Source organism: Camelus ferus, chromosome 7, assembly GCF_009834535.1.
Source record: "Camelus ferus isolate YT-003-E chromosome 7, BCGSAC_Cfer_1.0, whole genome shotgun sequence".
Taxonomy (NCBI): domain Eukaryota; kingdom Metazoa; phylum Chordata; class Mammalia; order Artiodactyla; family Camelidae; genus Camelus; species Camelus ferus.
Genome location: NC_045702.1, coordinates 19,587,827 through 19,609,239, shown reverse-complemented (window position 1 = coordinate 19,609,239; position 21,413 = coordinate 19,587,827). Strand labels below are relative to the sequence as shown.

The following is a 21,413-nucleotide window of genomic DNA, read 5'->3' as shown; positions in this document are numbered from 1 at the left end:
AGCATTGAGACAAATGAAAATGGAAACAAAACATACAAACCGACGGGATGCAGCAAAACCGGGTCTCAAGAGGGAAGCTTATATTGATATGTACATACCTCAAGAAAATAGAAAGAGCTCAAATAAATAACCTATCTTTTACACCTCAAAGATCTAGAAAATGAAGAACTAAACTCAAGTTAGCAAAAAAAAGGAAATAATAAAGTTCAGAGAATAGTGAACTAGAGACCAGGAAAACAATAGAAAATATTACAAAACTAAGGACTGGATCTTTGAAAAGATAGACAAAACAGACAAATCTTTAGTGAGACTAACCAAGGGAAAAGAGAGATCCCAAAGTAACAAATTATAAATGAAAAGGGGGACATTGCAACTTATAATATAGAAATACAAAGGATCATAAGAGGCTACTATGACCAACTATATTGCCAACAAGCCAGACAACCTAGAAAAAGTAGATAAATTAGTAGAAACAGAACCTATCATGATTGAATTAGGAAAGAAATGGAAAATCTGGACAGACGAATTATTAGTAAGGCATTGAATCTGTAATTTAAAAAAAAAAAACCTCCCAAAAAGGGAAAGTCCAGGACCAGATAACTTCACTGGTAAACTTTACCAAATATTTAAAAAGAATTAACACCAATCCTTCTCAAACTATCCAAAAATATTGAAGAGGAGAGAACACTTCCAAACTCATTTTATTAGGCCAGTATTATCCTGATACCAAAGCCAGATAAAGACACTACAAGAAAAGAAAATTACAGGCCAATATCCCTGATGAATATTGATGAAAAAATTCTCAACGGAACAGCAAACCAAATTCAACAACACATTAAAAGGATTATACACCATTACCAACTAGGATTCATCCCTGGGATGCAAGGATAGTTCAACATATGCAAATCAATAAATGTGATAGAGCATATTAATAGAATGAAAGATAAAAATCATAAAATCATCTCAGTAGATGGAGAAAAAGCATGTGACATGATTTAACAACAAAAAAGCGGGAGGCATCACACTTTCTGAATTCAAACTATATCACACAGATATAATAATAACAGTATAGTACTGGCATAAAAACAGACACATAAACCAATGGAACAGAACTGAGAACCCAAAAATAAACCAAAACATACGCTGTGCACTAATATGACAAGAGAGCCAAGAATACTTAATGGAGAAAAGACAGTCTTTTTAATAAATAGCACTGAGAAATCAGACATTCATATGGCAAAGAGTGAAACTGGATCCCTACTTTACATCACTCACAAAAATTAACTCAAAATGGGTTGAGGAATTAAACATAAGACCCAAAACCATAAAACTCCTGGAAGAAAACATAGGAAAAAAGGCTTCTTGACAGGGCTCTTGGCGATGATTTTTTGGATATGATACCTAAAGCACAAGCAACAAAATAAAAAATAAACCAGTGGAACTACAGCAAACTAGAAAGCTTCTGCACAGCAAGAGAAACAATAATAAAATGAAAAGACAAACAAATCAATGAGAGAAAATATTTGCAAGTCATATCTGCGATGGGGTTAATATTCAAAATATATAAAGGACCTGAATAGACATTTTTCCAAGAATACATACATATGGCCAACAGGTACATGAAAAAGGTAGTTAACATCACTAATCCAAGAAGTGCAAATCAAAACCACAATGAGTTATCACCTCACACCAGTTAGATTGGCTGTCATCAAAAAGACAAGAGATAACAAATGCTGGAGAGGATGTTGAGAGAAGGGAACCCTTGTGCACGGTTGGTGGGAATATAAATTGGTACAGCCACTATGGGAAAGTAAACAGTATAAAAGTTTCTCAAAAAAGTAAACATTAATCTACCATATCACCAGCAATTCCACTCTAGGTATATATCCAAAGGAAACAAATCACTACGTCAAAGAGATAACTGCACTCCTATATTCAATGCAACCTCACTTAACAATAGCCAAAACATGGAAACAACTTAAATCTTCCATTGACAGATGAATGATTAAAGAAAATGTCAGGTGTACCAAAACTAAAGACACTACCAAAAAAGAAAATTACAGGCTGATATCTTTGATGAACATAGATGCAAAAATTCTCAAAATACTAGCAAACTGAATCCAGCAATACATAAAAAAGATACATACACTAAGATCAAACTGGATTCATCCCAGGAACACAAGGATGGTTCAACGTATGCAAATCAAAGAGATACACCACGTTAACAAAAGAAAGGACAAAAATCACATATCATCTCAATAGATGCAGAGGAAAAAACATTTGATAAATTCCAGCATCAATTCATGATAAAAAAAAAACTCTTACCAAAATGGGTATATAAGGGCCATATCTCAACATAATAAAAGCTATTTATGACAAATCCACGGCCAGCATGATACTCAGTGGTGAAAAACTGAAAGCCTTCCTGCTAAAATCTGGAACAAGACAAGGATGCCCTCTCTCATCACTTCTATTCAACACAGTGCTGGAGGTCCTCACCATAGCAACAGACAAGGAAAAGAAATAAAAGGGATCCAAATCGGCAGAGAAGTGGTAACTGTCACGATATGCAGATGCCATGATACTGTACATAGAAAATCCTAAAGACTCCACACAGAAGAACTGATAGATGAGCTGATAGATGAATTCAGCAAGGTAGCAGGATACAAGATTAACATACAGAAATCTGTAGCATTTCTTTACACTAACAATGAAATATCAGAAAATTTCTTTTAAAAATCCCTTTTTAAATCACATCAAAAAATTAAATACTTAGGAATAAACCTAAGGAGGTAAGAGACTTATACACAAAGAATTATAAAACATTGATAAAGGAAATTAAAGATGATTTTTAAAATGGAAAGCTATCCCATGCTCTTGGATTGGAGTAATTAATATTGTTAAAATGGCCATACTACCCAAAGCAGTCTACAGATTTAATGTGATCCCTATCAAATTACCAAAGACATTTTTCACAGAATCATAACGAATAATTATAAAATTTGTATGGAAACACAAAAGACCCCAAATACCCAAAACAATCTTGAGAAAGAAGAATGGAGCTGAGGGGACCACACTCCCTGACTTTATACTACAAAGCTACAGCAGTAATCAAAACAGCATGGTATTGGCACAAAAACAGACAAATGGACCAACAGAACAGAACAGAGAGCCCAGAAATGAACCCACACACCTACAGTCAATTAATCCTCCACAGAGGAGGCAAGGATATACAATGGAATAAAGACAGTGTCTTCAGCAAGTGGTGTTGGGAAAACTGGACAGCTGCGTGTAACTCAATGAAGTTAGAACACTCCCTCATACCATACACAAAAATAAACTCAAAACCGCTTATAAGACAAGACACTATAAACCTCCTAAAAGAAAACAGATGAAACGTTCTCCAACATAAATCTTAGCAGTGTTCTCCTAGGGCAGTCTACCAAGGCTATAGAAATAAAAGCAAAAATAAGCAAATGGGACCTAATTAAACTTATAAGCTTTTGCACAGCAAAGGAAACTATAAACAAAATAAAAAGACAACCTATAGAATGGGAGAAAATACTGCAAATGATGCAACTGACAAGAGCTTAATTTCCAGAATATAAATACAGCTTATACAACTCAATAAGAAAAAAAATTAATAACCCTATCCAAAAATGGGCAGAAGACCTAAGCAAACATTCTTCCAATGAAGACACAAATGGCCAATAGGCACATGAAAAAATGTTCAATACAGTTAATTATCAGAGAAATGCAAATCAAAACTACAATGAGGTATCACCTCACACCAGTCAGAATGGCCGTCATTCAAAAGTCCACAAACGATAAATGCTGGAGTGGGTGTGGAGAAAAGGAAACCCTCCTACACTGCTTGATGGGAATGTAGTTTGGTGCAGCCATTATGGAAAACAGTACAGGAGATTCCTCAAAAAACTGAAAATTGACTTACCATATGATCTAGCAATCCCACTCCTGGGCATATATCTGGAGGAAACTCTAATTCAAAAAGATATGTACACCCTGGTGTTCATAGCAGCACTACTTACAATAGCCAAGACATGAAAGCAACCTAAATATCTATCCACAGATGACTGGATAAAGAAGTTGTGAGATAGACAGATAGACAGACAGACACACACACATACATATATATACACACATATAAACACACACAGACACACACAATGGAATACTACTCAGCCATATAAAAAGAATGAAATAATGCTATTTACAGCAACAAGAGTAGATCTGGAGATCATCATACAAAGTGAAGCCAGAAGGAGAAAGAAAAATACCATATGATTCACTATATGTGGAATCCAAAACACACACACACACACACACACACACACACACACAAATGAACTTATTTATAAAATAGAAACAGACTTACAGACATAGAAGACAAACTTGTGGTTACCAGAGGGGAAAGGAGGACATGGAGGGATAAATCTGGAATTCAGGATTTGCAGATACTAACTACTACATATAAAAATAGATAAACAAGGAGGTCCTACTGTATAGCACAGGGAACTATATTCAATACCTTGTAATAGCCTATAATGAAAAAAATATGAAAAGGAATATATGTATGTATTTATAACTGAATCATTATGCTGTACACCATAAATTAACTCAACATCATAAACCAACTATACTTCAATTTAAAAAAAGAGAAAAATGTAGTATCTCTATACAGTGGAATACTACTCAGCCATAAAAGGAAAAGACATCCTGCTATTTGCAACAGTATGAATGGACCTTGAGTGTATTATGCTAAGTGAAATAAGTCAGAGAAAGACACATACTGTTATATATCACATATATGTGGAATCTAAAAAAGTCAAATTTATAATAAAAGATCAGATCTGTGGTTATTAGAGGCAGGGGTTGGGGAGAATTATGTGAAGGTGATCAAGAACACAGGCTTCCAGTTATAAGTAAATGAGTACTGGCTATGTAGGGTACAGCATGATGACTGTAGTTGGCAATGCTGTATGTTTGAAAGTTGGTAAGAAGAGTAGATACTAAATATTATCATCACAAGGCAAAAAAATTGTAATCATATGAGGTGATGGATGGTAATCATTTCATAGTATATACATATGTCAAGTCATTATGGTGTACTCCTTAAACTTACAGTGTTACATGTCAGTTATCTCTCAAGAAAAAAATAATAATAAGAATTTGCTGTATTCCTATCTGCAGGAATTTGTCTCTCTGCCAGTCTTATGTATTTTATTTCACGACTGACCCTCAAACATTTGGGAAGAGTTCAGTATTAATTCCAGATATTTTCCTTTAATAAAAGAGAGATATTTTCTTCAAAGGGAGACTTTAAGGTTTTGTCCAAAGGCATGATTCTTTGAAGAAACCATATTCCAAAGTAATATTAGTGACATAGTAAATTGAATTTCATGATTTTGTGTTTCAGCTTATTCATCTTAGTTTCCTGTCATTTTTATTCTACTTTCCATAAAGTTAGAGATAATCATATGCATTTAATTATAATGTGTAATTAATTCTAACTGTATTGTTATGGACTGTTCGTGTTCCCTCCAAATCTGTATCTTGAAGCCATAACCCTCAGTGTGATGGTATTTGGAGGTGGGGCCTTCGGTAGAATATTAGAGTTGGATTAGGTCATGAGAGTGGGGCCAAAATGACAGGATTAGTGCCCTTATAAAAGAGGATGAGGAGAGAAGAGAGAAGATGGCGGAGTAGAAGGACGCTCGCAGCTCACCCTCTCCCACAAATACACCAAGACCCACATCTACAGACCCACTCAGCCAACCAGAGCACCTGCGGAACTCCGACAGAACATCGCCCTCTTCAAAAGATAAAGATGCCAAAAATCTGGTAGGAGAAAAGGAAAACAGAAAGAACAAAAGGCAAAGCAGAGCGGGATGGGTCCCGCGGGGAAGGAACGGCAGAGGACTGGCGCTCATTAGCTGGGTCTCCCCTCTCCAACTGAGAGGCCAGCGGGCCGAAGGGGGAGCCTCCGAGGCTCGGATCTGTACTAGAGCAGCCCCTGACTGACAGAACTAAGTTAAACGGGCACAGAGGGTCCCCCCCTCCCCGACACCCAGCCTGAGACGCTGGGCCGGCAGCGGCGGGCAGGGCCAGGCTGCACAAGCCGGGCGGAGGACGGGGACAGAGGCACTTAGGCAGCCCCGGGGGACTGCAAGGAGCTGCACATCATGGCTGTGGATGTACAGGGCAGAACAACCTGGGCCCTCCATAAAACAGCACGGTTGATGTGCTCTTGGGGGAAGGGTGCATACCCGCATCTCTGAAAACCTGCGGTAAGTTTCCGAGGGAAGAGAGGCGGGGCTCAGGCGCAGCCGCCATATCCTCCTCGCTGAGCACTCAGGCGGGGGCGGGGGCGAAACCTGCATCCGCACCAAAGGGCTCAGCAGCCTCAAAGGCCAGACTGAGACTGGCCTGCAGCCCGGGGCAGATAGGATCCTTCCATCCTGGTCCCTCAGAACTTGCTCCGCCAAGACAAACAAGGAGCTGAGCTTTGGCCCGGAGCAGGGACAGGGCTGTCCCTCGGTCTTCCCCGAGCGCACCCGCGGAGCGCCGACCAGGGCGGAGCGCGCAGCCACACAGAGCAGCGGAGCTACTGGCAGCGGCGCAGGTATAGCGATAGCGCCCCCCCCCCCCCCCCCCCCCCCCGCCTTTCGGGCAGGAACACAGACCCTGACCGCGGTGCTGGGAGGGGGCACGACCCGCCCTCCTACCTGGCCAGTCTGCAACATCTGACTGCGGCATCCGGAGGGGCAGCGACCCGCCCGCCCACAGCAGAGAGCTGCACCTGACCCAGTGTTAGGAGGAGGCGCGATCTGCTTGCTGACAGGTGCTGGGAGCAGCACAGAAGAGGGCGCCAACGGAGGGCCTCTGGAAACAGCAAGCTGAGCTTCCAAAACAGGAGGAAGACAGAAAGACTTCACATTAAAAGCACACAGACTCCAGGAGAACACCGACCTCCCCCCCCCCCTTTTTTTTAAATCTGTTTCTACCTGTTCTATTTCCTATTACCCTCTTAATTTTTACTTCTTAATTCATTTCTATTTCTCTTGGGTTTTGATGTCCTGTTATTGATTAGACACAGGTTTCAAATACATCTTTTCATCTTTTCCCCCCTTTTTTAAAGGTTTTAAAAGGACGTCTCAACCCAATTGATACTCTGCTTCAACTCGCTCTATTATTCATTATACACTGTTTTCAAACCTTCTTTCTCCCTTCTTTTAAAATTCTTTCTCTCTCTCTCTTATTTTTTCTTTTTTTCCTAAGTCTTATTCCTAAATAGGCATCAGATAGATAAAATCCTTAAGGACCAAATAGATAACTGATACTCCATAAACCACAGTGCCAGAGAGGTATGAGCAAGATGAAGAAGCAGAAAAACCTTTCCCAATTAAAAGAACAAGAGAAATCCCCTGAAAGAAAGATCAATGAAATAGATTATCGATAGCCTACTAGATCAAGATTTCAAAAAAGGAGTGATCGAATTGCTGAAGGAATTAAAAGAGATAGTGTTTAGAGATATAAAATATGTCAAAAATGAAATTGAAGCTATAAAGAAGAGCCAAGTAGAATGGGTAAACTCATTGACAGAGATGAGGAATGATCTAATAGCTGTGCAAAGCCGACTAGATAATGCAGAGGAACGAATAAGTGATCTAGAAGACAGGGCAATAGAAAGCACCCATTCAGAAGAACTACAAGAGAAGCAAATAAAAAATAATGAAAATAGCATAAGGGACCTATGGGATAATACAAAGCATCCCAATCTTCGCATAATAGGGGTCCCAGAAGGGGAAGAAAGATAAAAGGGGATTGAAAAGGTTTTTGAAGAAATCATGACTGAAAACTTCCCAAACTTAAAGAAGGAATCAGATATCCAAGTACAGGAAGCTGAGAGGGTCCAAACAGGAAGAACCCAAATAGACCCACACCAAGACATATCATAATCAAGATGGCCAGAGTCAAGGATAAAGAAAGGATTCTAAAGGCAGCAAGAGAAAAGCAAAGAGTAAGTTACAAGGGAACCCCCATAAGGCTCTCAGCTGATTTCTCTACACAAACACTACAGGCCAGAAGTGAGTGGCAAGATATATTCAAAGCCCTGAATGAAAAAAAGATGCAGCCTAGGATCCTTTATCCAGCAAGGCTATCCTTGAGGATAGAAGGAGAAATAAAGAATTTCACAGACAAGAAAAAGCTGCAGGAGTTTAGCAACACTAAACTCATGCTAAAAGAAATATTGAAGGATGCTACAGAAATGAGAAATTCACAACTGGAAAGGTGATAACTAATGAATTACAAACAAAATAAAAATGAAATTATAAAAGAAGACATACAAATCACTGAGAGTAGGAGAGGGAGGCAGGGAAATATAGAATATTTTTTCTTTCTTTTTATAAAATTTTTAATGGTAGGATGGGTTTGAGATCATGTTACTATCAGTTTAATAAAAACAGTTATAGTAATGGGCTAATAGATTTACGAAAAAGGGTAACCACAAGCCAAAAACTTACAAGGGAGTCACAAAAATTAAATAAAATCCATGATAATACAAAGGAAAATTACCAAACCACAAAAGGAAGAAGAAAGGAACAAAGAGGATATACCAATTCAACTGCAAAGATAAGTTCAAAATGGCAATAAAGACACATCTAGCATTAATTACTGTAAATGTTAATGGACTAAATGCTCCAGTCAAAAGACATAGAGTGGCAGACTGGATAATAAAGCAAGAACTTTCAATATGCTGCATACAAGAGACCCACTTTAGGGAGAAGGACACATATAGATTGAGAGTGAAAGGATGGAAAAGGATATTCCATGCAAATGGAAAAGCCAAAAAAGCAGGTGTTGCAGTACTGATTTCAGACAAAATAGACTTTAAAACAAAGGCCATAAAGATAAAGAAGGACATTTTATAATGATTATAGGAGTGATACAAGATGAGGACATTACACTCATTAATATATATGCACCCAATATAGGAGCACCTAAGTACATAGAACAATTACTAACAGAGATAAAGGGGGATATTGATGGGAATACAATCATTGTTGGAGATTTTAACACTGCATTAACATCACTAGACAGATCTTCCAGACAGAAAATAAACAAGGCAACAGAGAAATTAAATAATACAATAGAAAAACTAGATTTGGTGGATATTTTCAGGGCATTACACCCCCCAAAAATAGGATATACTTTCTTTTCAAGTGCACATGGAACATTTTCCAGGATCAATCACGTACTTGGGCACAAAAGAAACCTCAACAATTTTAAGAAGATAGAAATTATCTCAAGCATCTTTACTGACCACAATGCCATGAAACTGGAAATCAACAACAGAGAAACAAAGGAGAAAAAAAGGAAAGCACGGAGATTAAACAATATGTTATTGAAAAAACAATGGGTCAATGAGGAAATCAAAGCTGAAATTAAAAAATACCTTGAGACAAATGACAATGAAAGCACAACCACTCAAAATCTATGGGACACAGCAAAGGTAGTGCTAAGAGGGAAGTTTATAGTGATACAGGCTTTCCTCAAAAAAGAAGAACAATCTCAAATAAACAATTTAACCCACCACCTGAATGAATTAGAAAAAGAAGAACAAAAAGCCCCAAAAATCAGCAGAAGGAAGGAAATAATAAAGATCAGAGAGGAATTAAATACAATAGAGATTAACAAGACCATAGAAAAAATCAACCAAACCAAAAGCTGGTTTTTTGAAAAAGTAAATAAAATCGACAAACCTCTGGCCAAACTCACAAAGAAGAAAAAAAAAGCACAAATTAGCAAAATAAGAAGGGAAAATGGAGAAATTACAACAAATAAAATAGAAATACAGAATATCATACGAGAATATTATGAAAAACTATATGGAACCAAACTGGATAACCTAGAGGAGATGGACAAGTTTCTGGAAACATACTGTCCACCAAAACTGAATCAAGAAGAATCTGAACACTTGAACAATCCAATCACTAGAAAGGAAATAGAAATAGCAATTAAAAACCTCCCTACAAATAAAAGTCCAGGACCGGACGGCTTCACCGGGGAATTCTACCAAACATACAAAGAAGAACTCATACCAGTCCTTCTCAAACTGTTCCAGACGACTGAAAAGGAGGGGATACTCCCAAACTCATTCTATGAAGCCACCATCACCCTGATACCAAAACCAGGCAAAGACACTACCAAAAAAGAGAATTATAGGCCAATATCACTGATGAACATAGACGCCAAAATCCTCACCAAAATATTAGCAAATAGAATCCAACAACACTTAAAAAAGATTATACATCATGACCAAATGGGGTTCATCCCAGGGACACAAGGGTGGTTCAACATATGCAAATCAATCAATGTAATACATCACATCAACAAGAGAAAGGACAAAAACCACATGATCATCTCAATCGATGCAGAAAAAGCATTTGATAAAATTCAACACCCATTTATGATAAAAACTCTCGCCAAAGTGGGTATAGAGGGAACATATCTCAACATAATAAAAGCAATATATGACAAACCTACAGCCAGCATATACTCAACGGTGAAAAACTCAAAAGCTTCCCACTAAAATCTGGGACAAGACAAGGATGCCCACTATCACCACTCCTATTCAACATAGTCCTGGAAGTCCTAGCCACAGCAGTCAGGCAAGAGAGAGAAATAAAAGGGATCCAAATTGGAAAAGAAGAGGTAAAAGTGTCACTATATGTCGACGACATGTTACTATATATAGAAAACCCTAAAAGGTCCACACAAAAACTACTAGAGCTGATTGAAGAATTCAGCAAGGTAGCAGGTTACAAGATTAATGTTCAAAAACCAGTTGCATTTCTTTACACTAACGATGAATCAACAGAAAAAGAAAGTAAAGAAACAATCCCCTTTAAAATAGCACCCAAAGTAATAAAATATCTGGGAATAAATCTAACCAAGGAGGTGAAAGAATTATACACAAAAAACTATAAACCATTGATGAAGGAAATTAAAGAAGACTTTAAAAAATGGAAAGATATCCCATGCTCTTGGATTGGAAGAATCAATATTGTTAAAATGGTCACACTGCCCAAGGCAATCTACAGGTTTAACACAATCACTATCAAATCACCCAGGACATATTTCACAGAACTAGAACAAATCATAATAAAATTTATGTGGAACCATCAAAGACCTAGAATTGCCAAAGCATTACTGAAGAGAAAGAAAGAGGCTGGAGGAATAACTCTCCCAGACTTCAGACAATACTATAGAGCTATAGTCATCAAGACAGCATGGTATTGGTACAAAAACAGACATATAGACCAATGGAACAGAATAGAGAGCCCAGAAATGAACCCACAAACTTTTGGTCAACTCATCTTCGACAAAGGAGGCAAGAATATACAATGGAATAAAGACAGTCTCTTCAGCAAATGGTGTTGGGAAAACTGGACAGCAGCATGTAAAACAATGAAGCTAGAACACTCCCTTACACCATATACAAAAATCAACTCAAGATGGATCAAAGACTTAAACATAAGACAAGATACAATAAACCTCCTAGAGGAAAACATAAGCAAAACATTATCTGACATACATTTCAAAAATTTTCTCCTAGTAGAAATAAAGGCAAGAATAAACAAATGGGACCTAATGAAACTTACAAGCCTCTGCACAGCAAAGGAAACCGTAAGTAAAACAATACAACCTACGGAATGGGAGAAAATTTTTGCAAATAAAACCGACAAAGGCTTGATCTCCAGAATATATAAGCAGCTCATACGACTCAATAAGAAAAAAATAAACAACCCAATCCAAAAATGGGCAGAAGACCTAAACAAGCAGTTCTCCAAGAAAGACATACAAATGATCAAAAGGCACATGAAAAAATGCTCAATATCACTAATTATCAGAGAAATGCAAATCAAAACTACAATGAGGTATCACCTCACACCAGTCAGAATGGCCGTCATTCAAAATTTCACAAATGACAAATGCTGGAGAGGCTGTGGAGAAAGGGGAACCCTCCTACACTGCTGGTGGGAATGCAGTTTGGTGCAGCCACTATGGAAAACAGTGTGGAGATTCCTCAAAAGACTAGGAATAGACTTACCATATGATCCAGGAATCCCACTCCTGGGCATATATCCAGAAGGAACCCTACTTCAGGATGACACCTGCACCCCAGTGTTCATAGCAGCACTATTTACAATAGCCAAAACATGGAAACAGCCTAAATGTCCATCAACAGGTGACTGGATAAAGAAGAGGTGGTATATTTATACAATGGAATACTACTCAGCCATAAAAACCGACAACATAATGCCATTTGCAGCAACATGGATGCTCCTGGAGAATGTCATTCTAACCAAAGTAAGCCAGAAGGAGAAAGAAAAATACCATATGAGATCGCTCTTATGTGGAATCTAAAAAACAAACAAACAAACAAAAACAAAGTGTAAATACAGGACAGAAATAGACTTATAGTCAGAGAATACAGACTTGTGGTTGCCAGGGATGTGGAGGGTGGGAAGGGATAGACTGGGATTTCAAAATTGTAGAATAGATAAACAAGATTATACTGTATAGCACAGGGAAATATACACAAAACGTTATGGTAGCTCACAGAGAAAGAAATGTGACAATGAGTATGTATATGTCCATGTATGACTGAAAAATTGTGCTGAACACTGGAATTTGACACAACATTGTAAAATGGTTATCAATCAATAAAAAATGTTAAAAAAAAAAAAAAAGGATGAGGCAGGAGATCTCTGTCTCCACCATGTGAGGATACATCAAGAAGGCAACCAGCCAGGAAGAGCGTTCTCACCAGAACTCAACCGTGCTGGCACCCTGACCTAGGACTTCCCGAGCTCCTGGACTCTGAGAAACAAAAGTTTGCTATTTAAGCCACCCAGTCTAGGGCATTTTGTTATAGCAATCCACAGCCAACTAAAACATGTTTAATAACTGGTCCTGGTGGGATTTTAAACATTGCAAAATAAAATTAAAACACGATTTGTAAGATTGGATAATATTGGCCTTGTTTAACTCATATATTTCATGCAAAGGAAAAATTGTGGCTTCACATAAAACTATTTCAGTTCTTTCCGCATTTAAGAATTAACTTAAAAAAGAATTAACTAGGATGCAACAATGCCTTAGAAAAACCAGTATGTATATAATACAGAGTTGTCTACCGGGGATAATCCAAAACTCACTGTCTGCCTTCAGAACATCAGAAAGGAATTTATGCGCTACTACAAACTAGAGAAGCAATTTCACACCCTTGTCCTTTGAGCCCAGGTGGAAACAGGATTTTAACCTAATGAGTTTCCAGAATCTTAAATGCGTTGTGTCCAGTTCAGGTGGGTTTGTGGGTAACCTGTTCTCCACTGGGGAGTTTCCACTGTCAAGTTGGTCCACCAAAGCACCCGAAATTTGCCTTTCTGAACAAACGGCAGGAAATGTTTAGACTGAGCCCCTGCTCTTCCTCAGTGGGCCGCCGGAGCCCCCAGGCCCAGCATGGACGTCCAGAAGCACCTGGTGCCCACCCTGCGCCCAGGCACGGCCGCCCTTCCTGAGAGCAAGGCTTCTTCCCTGGACAGACTTTGCTGTGACTCCCTCCCCAACCACCACCCGAACCCACTATCCATGTCATAGTGTCTGGATTTGTAAACTTAATATATGTGCTTATCAGTGTCATTCAGAAACTGCATCTCGGAAAAGCCCCAGATTACTGAAGAGGCAAAAGCTTCTTGTGCTGAGTTAGGGCGAGCATTCACACGAGGCGGGGCACTTAGGGCAGTATCCACGTGAGCTTCACTCTGTGTTCCTGTAAGTTTTACTTTGTAACTTCATGTTTGCATTAGAAAATGTGTTGACAACTATGAAAAAGAAACAGTTTGAGTTTTAACAAGGAAACTGTGAACTGGCAATACTGGTTATACTTTGTCCTCTAACACTATTTCTGAATTTTGAAATTGCCTTTTCAAGATCTCCTCAGAAAGATAACAGGCTCCCTCTAGCGGGAAGTGAACATTATAACTGAATTATTTACTCCCAAACTGAAACTTCATAGTTGCACTTTGAAAGGAAAGGGACTCCTGCCTCTTACAGGGTGGTTTCCCTAACACTTATTTATTTTTTCTCTTTCAATTTTAGAAAAGAAATTAATACTGATTATTAACAAATGTCTAGTAGGACTGTCATGGTTGAGAGTCATGTTAACAACGTGAACTTCTCTTATGTAAGCAGAGAAGTGAGGTTACCAGTAGAAGCCTAGACATGAACTGAAGCCAACTTGTTAGGAAAAAATAAATATTTATAGATTTATGTAATTTATAAATATATAAACTCTAATAATATAACTTCACTCCAAAGCCTTAATTTTGATAATTAGGTAATTTAAAGTATTGTCTCATCTCTTGCCCTCAGTTTTACACTATTTAGTGTCTTGCTCAAGATTACACATTTGGAAGCCTGCTTTTTGACCTTTGAGTTCTGATTAATTTTACAGCAAGTAAGCCTTGCTCACTTTGGCCTTTCTTACCCTATAAGAGAAAGATGACCCAAATCCCATGCTTTTTTTTTTTTTTTTTAAGTAATTAGCTTTCTGCCTCATATCATTTATACTTGAAATAAAAACTGCATTTTTATAGAGACTATTCACATATAAAAATGTTAATTCTAAATCATCAAGAAAAGTTAAAACTGCACCCATGCAAGGAAGTAAGTAACATATTACAGAAATGGGTTTCGGTTTTACCATTGGTAAAGAAAAAAAAGAAAGAACTTGATGAAATTTAATACTGAGAGTAACGTACGTCCCAAACTGGTAAATAACCAGTAACCAACACCAGGAAGAGTGGTTATAGCCAGTTATGGGAACTTTCAGTTTTAAAATAGCGTATCGTACATTTTACCTACCCCACATTTTATACATCTTCTATCAAAGTGTGTGCTTCATTGCTTTTTGGCAAGAAGTTTTTCTTTATTTTTTATTGAAGTATAGCTGATGTACAGTATTATGTAAGTCACAGGCGTACCATAATGAAAAAGTGTGACGAGGCATATATGTGCATACAGGTACAACTGAGGCACGGTGCTGCTCACCGGAAATTGATACAGCGTTGTAAACTGCACTGCAATAGATGTTACTTCCTCAAGAAATAGGGAAATACAATAATATGTTACTAAAAAAATTAAGTAAGCTTTTTGGCAACTATTGATGGTCATTCTACACTGGAGGAAGGTTGGCTCTCACTAAATTTTTGTTTTCTTATTTTCCTGCAGCAAATCATATGCTTAGTTTTGGAACACTGGTCAGTACTTCCAATACCTACGATGGATCTGGCGTTGTGACTGTGGAAACGGACCATCCCCTCCTCTGGACCATGGCCATCAAAACCTGACCCATGGACTGACGTCCACAGCATGTGCCTCTGACTTACCTCGCTTGCCAACGACTTCATGCCCAACAAGAGCAGCTCACCCTGACCGGAGGGGTCTAAACCTGTCCACGGGAAGCCCTGCTAGTTTTAAAGATATCAGTGTTTAGATAATCCAGGTAACATTATCAATGACGCATCTCAACTTCACAGTGAGGGGGGACATCATTATTTAAGAAAGGAAATAAGCTCTGTTACATTCAGTTGGAAAGCGAATGTGGGTCATTCCACTCTAAAATTCAGTACTGATTACTTATGTGACTAATCATTCCATTTATCCTAGAAAATTGTTTTTACTTTTGAAGCTGAGGAAACTCTGTTGAGGCTTCTTCGTGTCCAGCATGTAAACCTCCCTGTTCATCCTTAAATGCTTAACACCAAACGCTACATCTGTCTAATAATTCTGAATCCCTCTGCATGATATTTATGTCCTTTCACTGAAAGAAAAACAAAAATTCCTTCCAGCTTGGGATGTTAGAACTGCACTGTTTCATTCCGGGCCTTAACTGTCTATGGTATTAGCTTTCAAAACTAAATTAAAAATCATTGGCCTGATTATTAAATTTTAAAACAGGTAGTTCCGTGAGCTATAAGTGAAAAGATAAATGGCATGAAAGACAAATGACAGTTCAGAAGCCCTGCTGACGCCTTCACCCCAGACTCAGCTGCTGCAGGGAGTGTGTCCTGCTTTCAGGGGGTGACAGGGCCAAATGGCCTTCGTCACCACTGCAACGCAGGCTGAAAATGTTGGGCATAAGAAACTTAAGCATAAAAACTGAATCATTTCTGACATACCTCAGACTGCAAAAAGCACTGGTTCGTAGACCACATTTATTCAGGTGACCAGCAAATGAGTCTGACAATCTGTGGGGACACGTGGGCACTAAGAAGCCTGGCTCTGACTGCCTGCTACCCTCCTAAATTCCCTGAACCCCCCTCCTTAGCCAGAAAATAGAAGGGGCCGGACTGGCGGGGCCTGGCCCTCCCTCCCACACTCAGATTCCAGATGCTGACGCTGGGCGGTCAGTAGGCGGATGACACGCAGTCACTGACTCACTGGGCTGGACCACTGGGGCATCGCAGGGTAGCCGCGCTTCCTTTATGATGAGACCCTCTTCTATCTCCTTACCCTTTTTCTGTCCCATTTACCAAACCAAATGTTTCCATAGAAACCATGACACAAGGAGAAGCTGCCCAGCGGGTTTAATGTACCCGCAAAGCCAGTGCTGCTGTGAGGAAAGGGACCAGCAGCTCCTTTGCCCGGTGCTCCAGGAGTGAGGGCTGCACCGGACGTGGAGAAGGAGGGGGGATCAGCGGAAGCAGCATGCAGTTGCACATACTTAATCATTAGAGATCACTTTTAATTATTTATGCAAATACATGTGAAACTGAATCCAGATGTCAAATAAAAATATTTAGTTATTAATGTGCCTGTCTCTGAGCAGTTTTTAAGAAAGCAGTCCATTTTCTCACCTGTATTTTATCATGACCAGTCTTTCATAATCAATGTATCTGTATCCAAAAAAGGAAGATCTGCCCAAAGGATGGTTAACAGCTATGGTCCTTCACTGCACTGATTCTGGAGGGCAACCTAGTGTTGTTATTAAGACTTCCTCTAGTCGCCATGGAAGGTACTTCTAGAGCGCGTGAGCCACGTGTTTACACTTAATCTCTCTGGACCTGGTAGCACCTGCCTAGCTTGTAGGACTTAGAAAGGAAGGACAAAGTAGATTGCTTTCCATGATCTTCCTGTGCGGGAGAAAAAAGAACCAACAGAGGGAAGGAACTGCCCTAGCAAAGCAAGTGAAGAAAACCGGTGGAGGAAGAACCCTGCGGAGGCGAGAGAAGGGCCAGGGCACAGGGGAGAGTCCTGATCACACCGTTGGTGCTGTGGGGCGAGGCCCGCGTCCAGGCCCTTCTGCCTCTTGTCAGCCAGATGCAGAGCCCGGAGCTTCTGTCCCCACGCCGCCCCCTTCCCCCGCAGCAGAAGCAGCCTATAAAGAAGACAGCAGACAGCTCAGCCAAGCACTGGCTGCTTCACTGACTCATTTGACTCAGAACCTCCGAGAAAAGAACTCCGGACCTCCAGACACTACCTGCCCCGGAGGCAGCTGGCAAGGAGGGGAGGGGCAGCGGCGGGACACGGCGCTCCCGGCACCTGTTAGTACTTTCTGGGACACGTGCAGGCTCAGGTTCTGCTCTTCTCTCTTCATCCCTAGAGCTGTATTCACAACACACGAAATATGGAAAGAAATACGTCCCCTGGCTTAAGATTCTACTACAAAACAATCATGTCCCGTTTACCCTGAAAATCTTACCAGTGTTAATAAGCAGACGCTTGGCAAGAAGGACAGAGTGTGCGGACGCTGAGCGGGCACCCGAGCACTGAGATCTATCCCAGCCCACCGCCTGCGTGTCACGCAGAAGCCCCTGGAGGCCGCAGAAGGGCTCCCCTGCACCTCGGGCTCCTCCCGCGGTCCCGCCAGGCTACTGCGGAACTAGGTGCCTGCCCCCTTTCTATCCCTGGAAACTACCCGAGTGCAGTTTTCCTCTATGTGCTTCCTCGCCACATCGTTTCAACAAGTATCCACTTTGTTTCCATCCTAACATGAGTGTGCAAGCATGGATGTCAGGGGCCCCCGGGGAACTCTCAGCGCCCTGGGCAGCCCCTCTGGGCGCCCCTGGTTCAGTCCAGAGCCTGACCTCCCACCTGCAGCCCTGGAAACTGGAAGCTGGGCCCATCAGGAAAGCGGCCTGTGCTCCTTGGCCCTTCTGACTTCCATCCTTCTTTTCATGGGTGGGGTTTGTAGCTTTTAAACCTAGCAGTGGTTGCCCTCAATGGCATCTGGCTGCCTGAGTCACCGAGGGGTGAAAACACACTGCGATCACTCCTCTCTTCTGGCAGCTGGGAAAACCTGGAAGGGGCTACAGCCACGGAACCCCTGGTTGGAGCCACAAGTGACTGAAATGTGAGTTTTGTGTGCAGTCCAGGGAATTGGGCCACCCTCCCAGACACAGGGCGGGCAGACTAACACATCTACATTTGATCGATTTTTGAGAAGCAGTTTTCTCTTGGCATGGGAACTAGGGCCCTGTCACTAGTCCCAGGGGATCAGTCGGAGCACAGAGAAGGCGGCCGTGACAGTCTGGCCGCTCATGAAGGCAGCTGCTCACGCTTTCCTGTCGTGCTTCCGGACGTGTGGGGAGCCCCAAAGACAGGCCTTGCCGACTACTCCTGCCCAAATTCATGTCTTCCAAAGCTTTATTTGAGTAACCAAAATAAAGCAGTACACGGATCTGACATGACTAAGACTGATGCTACACGCCAAGTCCAGTAAGCAGCACGAAACCATCCTCTCCCCTGAGGCTCTGTGATTATCCAAGGAGTATGGTCTGAATTGTGACCTGCAAACTATATTGACCACTAACCGCAAGAAATACAGTCTGTCTTGTGACCTGGTCTACATACACGTGTGCAGTGTATTCTAATAATTTCATTCTAAACTGAAAAAACCTCCAAATCTACATTAGCTTGAAAAAAAAAAATACACCAAAGGGTAAAGTAAAATGCACAGAGGGAGTTTTTAAGATGTGTGTGTGTGGCTGTGCGTATGCCTGGGCTCCACAGTGGACATACAGGCCTTTCCTAAGCTGAGGACAACGTGGTTGTCATTCCCCACTCCGTCTTTACCACTTGTTAGTGTTTATTCTCATACATGTGCTGAGAGGAATAACCCACCAATGTCAGCAGGCTGAATGTGATTTGGGAATAATAAAACCATTTAACTTCATTAGGAGTGAGGAAGAGAGCTAGATTATTTAAGTTATGTCTAAAACATTCTACTCAATAAAATAAATGATGCCAGGACCTGGGGAAGATTAAAATTGAAACCACAAGGTCAAGTTATTCCCAGGGAGTCAATATATACAGAATGGAAAATTTCTGGCTCATACAGCCAGGTCCCCCCTTCCCTGCCCACAGCAGACTTCACTTATCAATCATACTTTTCTCTTCTGATGAGCCCCAGTCTGAGCCTCATTTCAAAACAGTCCTGCAGGCAGGCCGTGATCAATTACTCCGTCCTGGCCGGGCACCCCTGGGGGCGCAGCGCTAATGCGCCATCTTAACCACTGTGCACAAAACACCTACGGTTACAACCTGGGAAAGAGGTCACGGCGACACCATTCTCCTTGGTAACGGATAGGTAAACAGATCCAAGGACTTGTTCCCCGTGAACATGATTCCACCTCTGAAAGCAAGGGCTTTGTGCAGGACACTGGCAAAAGAAAAAGAAAAAACTAAGGCCATCCCTGCAAATGACTTGAAAAGCATCAGCAGAGCCCTGAGATCACCCTATAGCTAAGAAATGTGAAATTTCTCATGAGACCTACAGCTGGTCCCTGAGAACCAAGAAATCAGAGATATATTACTGTGTTAGTCCACAGGTTGAAAAGAGGTTTTAATAGTAAAAGGAATTGATACAAGATTACAAATCATATCGTAAATATTTAGTTCCTTTAAAAATAACTTTTCACCCTTAAGACTAGTGAATATCTTAGTAGCCAGTTGTTTTTGAACAATAAACATGGGAAATGAGGGGTATAAAAATTCTGCAGGACCTGAGCAGAGTCCCATCTGAATGGCAAAATTAATTTTGTGCTTAAGTTTCTTAACATTGTGAATCCTCTGCTAGACTCTAAACCCTGGGGAGTCTGTGTTTGGACCTTGTGTTTCTTACCTTCTGACTTGGAGGAGGGTCTTGTCTGCAGCAGATGTGCCAGAAATATTTGTGTGGTACCCCTGGTGCATGAACTAACCTCCCTGCTTAGACCCAAGCCCCAGGAATATAATGCCTGCCTTCCCAAGCCCTGAAAACTATTTACTCTTTTGCTTCCTTGATCCCTAACTATCCAAGATTGAAGTAGATGCTAAAGTTTCTCTTGAACTGGTTCCTCAGTCCTAAGGTTAAGTGCCCTAATTGTAGATGGGACAGGCCTGATTACGTACTGGCCCCCTCACGTTATCTGAAGGGGGAAAGCGTGTTCGCAGCACCAAGGCTGGGCTTACAGACATCACCCAAGGCAAAACACAGCCAATAACAAAGGAGAACCAAAAGGCCAGGGAATCTGAAATGGACAGATAAAGGAAATGAAAGCCATGGGACAGGACAGGTCATGACAGAGGTTTGGGAGACTGGATTGGACCAGAAGAATCAAGGTCAAAATAAACATGAAGAGCACTTTTAGTTGGCCTGACTCGCCAAGAAGAAAAAAAAAGAAGAAATTAGAACAAAGAAAATTTTGGAGTTGGAAATCCTGTAGTGGAGCTGTTCCAGGCTTTGGAGGTTCCAGGAATGCCCTTGGCTGTCATGAGTTAAGACTACAGACAAGAATACGTGTTATTTTTCAAATCCTTAGAGACCATGGCATTCAGTTCTGATATTTTCTTTGCTGTGTTCACCTCCACTTGTTCCACAAGTTAAATCCTTAACATGCATATGAAATTGGCCTGGGGAGGCTAAAACCATTAAAAAAAAAAAAAAAAAAAAAGGGTGTCACCTTCAACAGCATCACCCACATGAAACTGCATTATTTGTGATTTTGATTTCGCCTTCTCTATTAATAAATAGCATTGTTAAGTTTTATAAAATCAATAATGCCACAAAATAATTCGTTTTTATAAAAAAAAAAAAACACCTATCTTATCCAAGAAACTTATCCTTTTTTATTGGAGTGTAGTCAGTTTACAATGTTGGGTTCATCAAAAACTTATCTTCATATTACTTTAGTAACATAGATGGTTACTCGGCAAATATCTATAGAACGCATGAATAAGCATTCTATAGACTATTAAGACATTCTACTCAGCTTACAGAAATCCCCAAGCTTTGTCCCACCTGCTGGTTGACTCCAGTAATTTTAGCATCGGTTATAAAA

At 40.4% G+C, this 21,413-nt stretch overlaps 1 protein-coding gene across 11 annotated transcripts in view; it reads left to right on the top strand.

Annotated features, from left to right (window-relative positions):
* The window catches only part of TPK1 (thiamin pyrophosphokinase 1), a 337,147-nt gene extending 320,245 nt beyond the window's left edge, over window positions 1-16,902 (top strand). For all 11 annotated transcript variants that reach the window (XM_032483569.1, XM_032483573.1, XM_032483567.1 and 8 more), the window contains one exon: window positions 15,322-16,902. In XM_032483569.1, the coding sequence (XP_032339460.1) occupies window positions 15,322-15,440 (119 nt within the window). In that variant the 3' untranslated portion in view covers window positions 15,441-16,902. The remainder of the gene's footprint in view (window positions 1-15,321) is intronic.
* The last annotated feature ends 4,511 nt before the right edge of the window (window positions 16,903-21,413 follow it).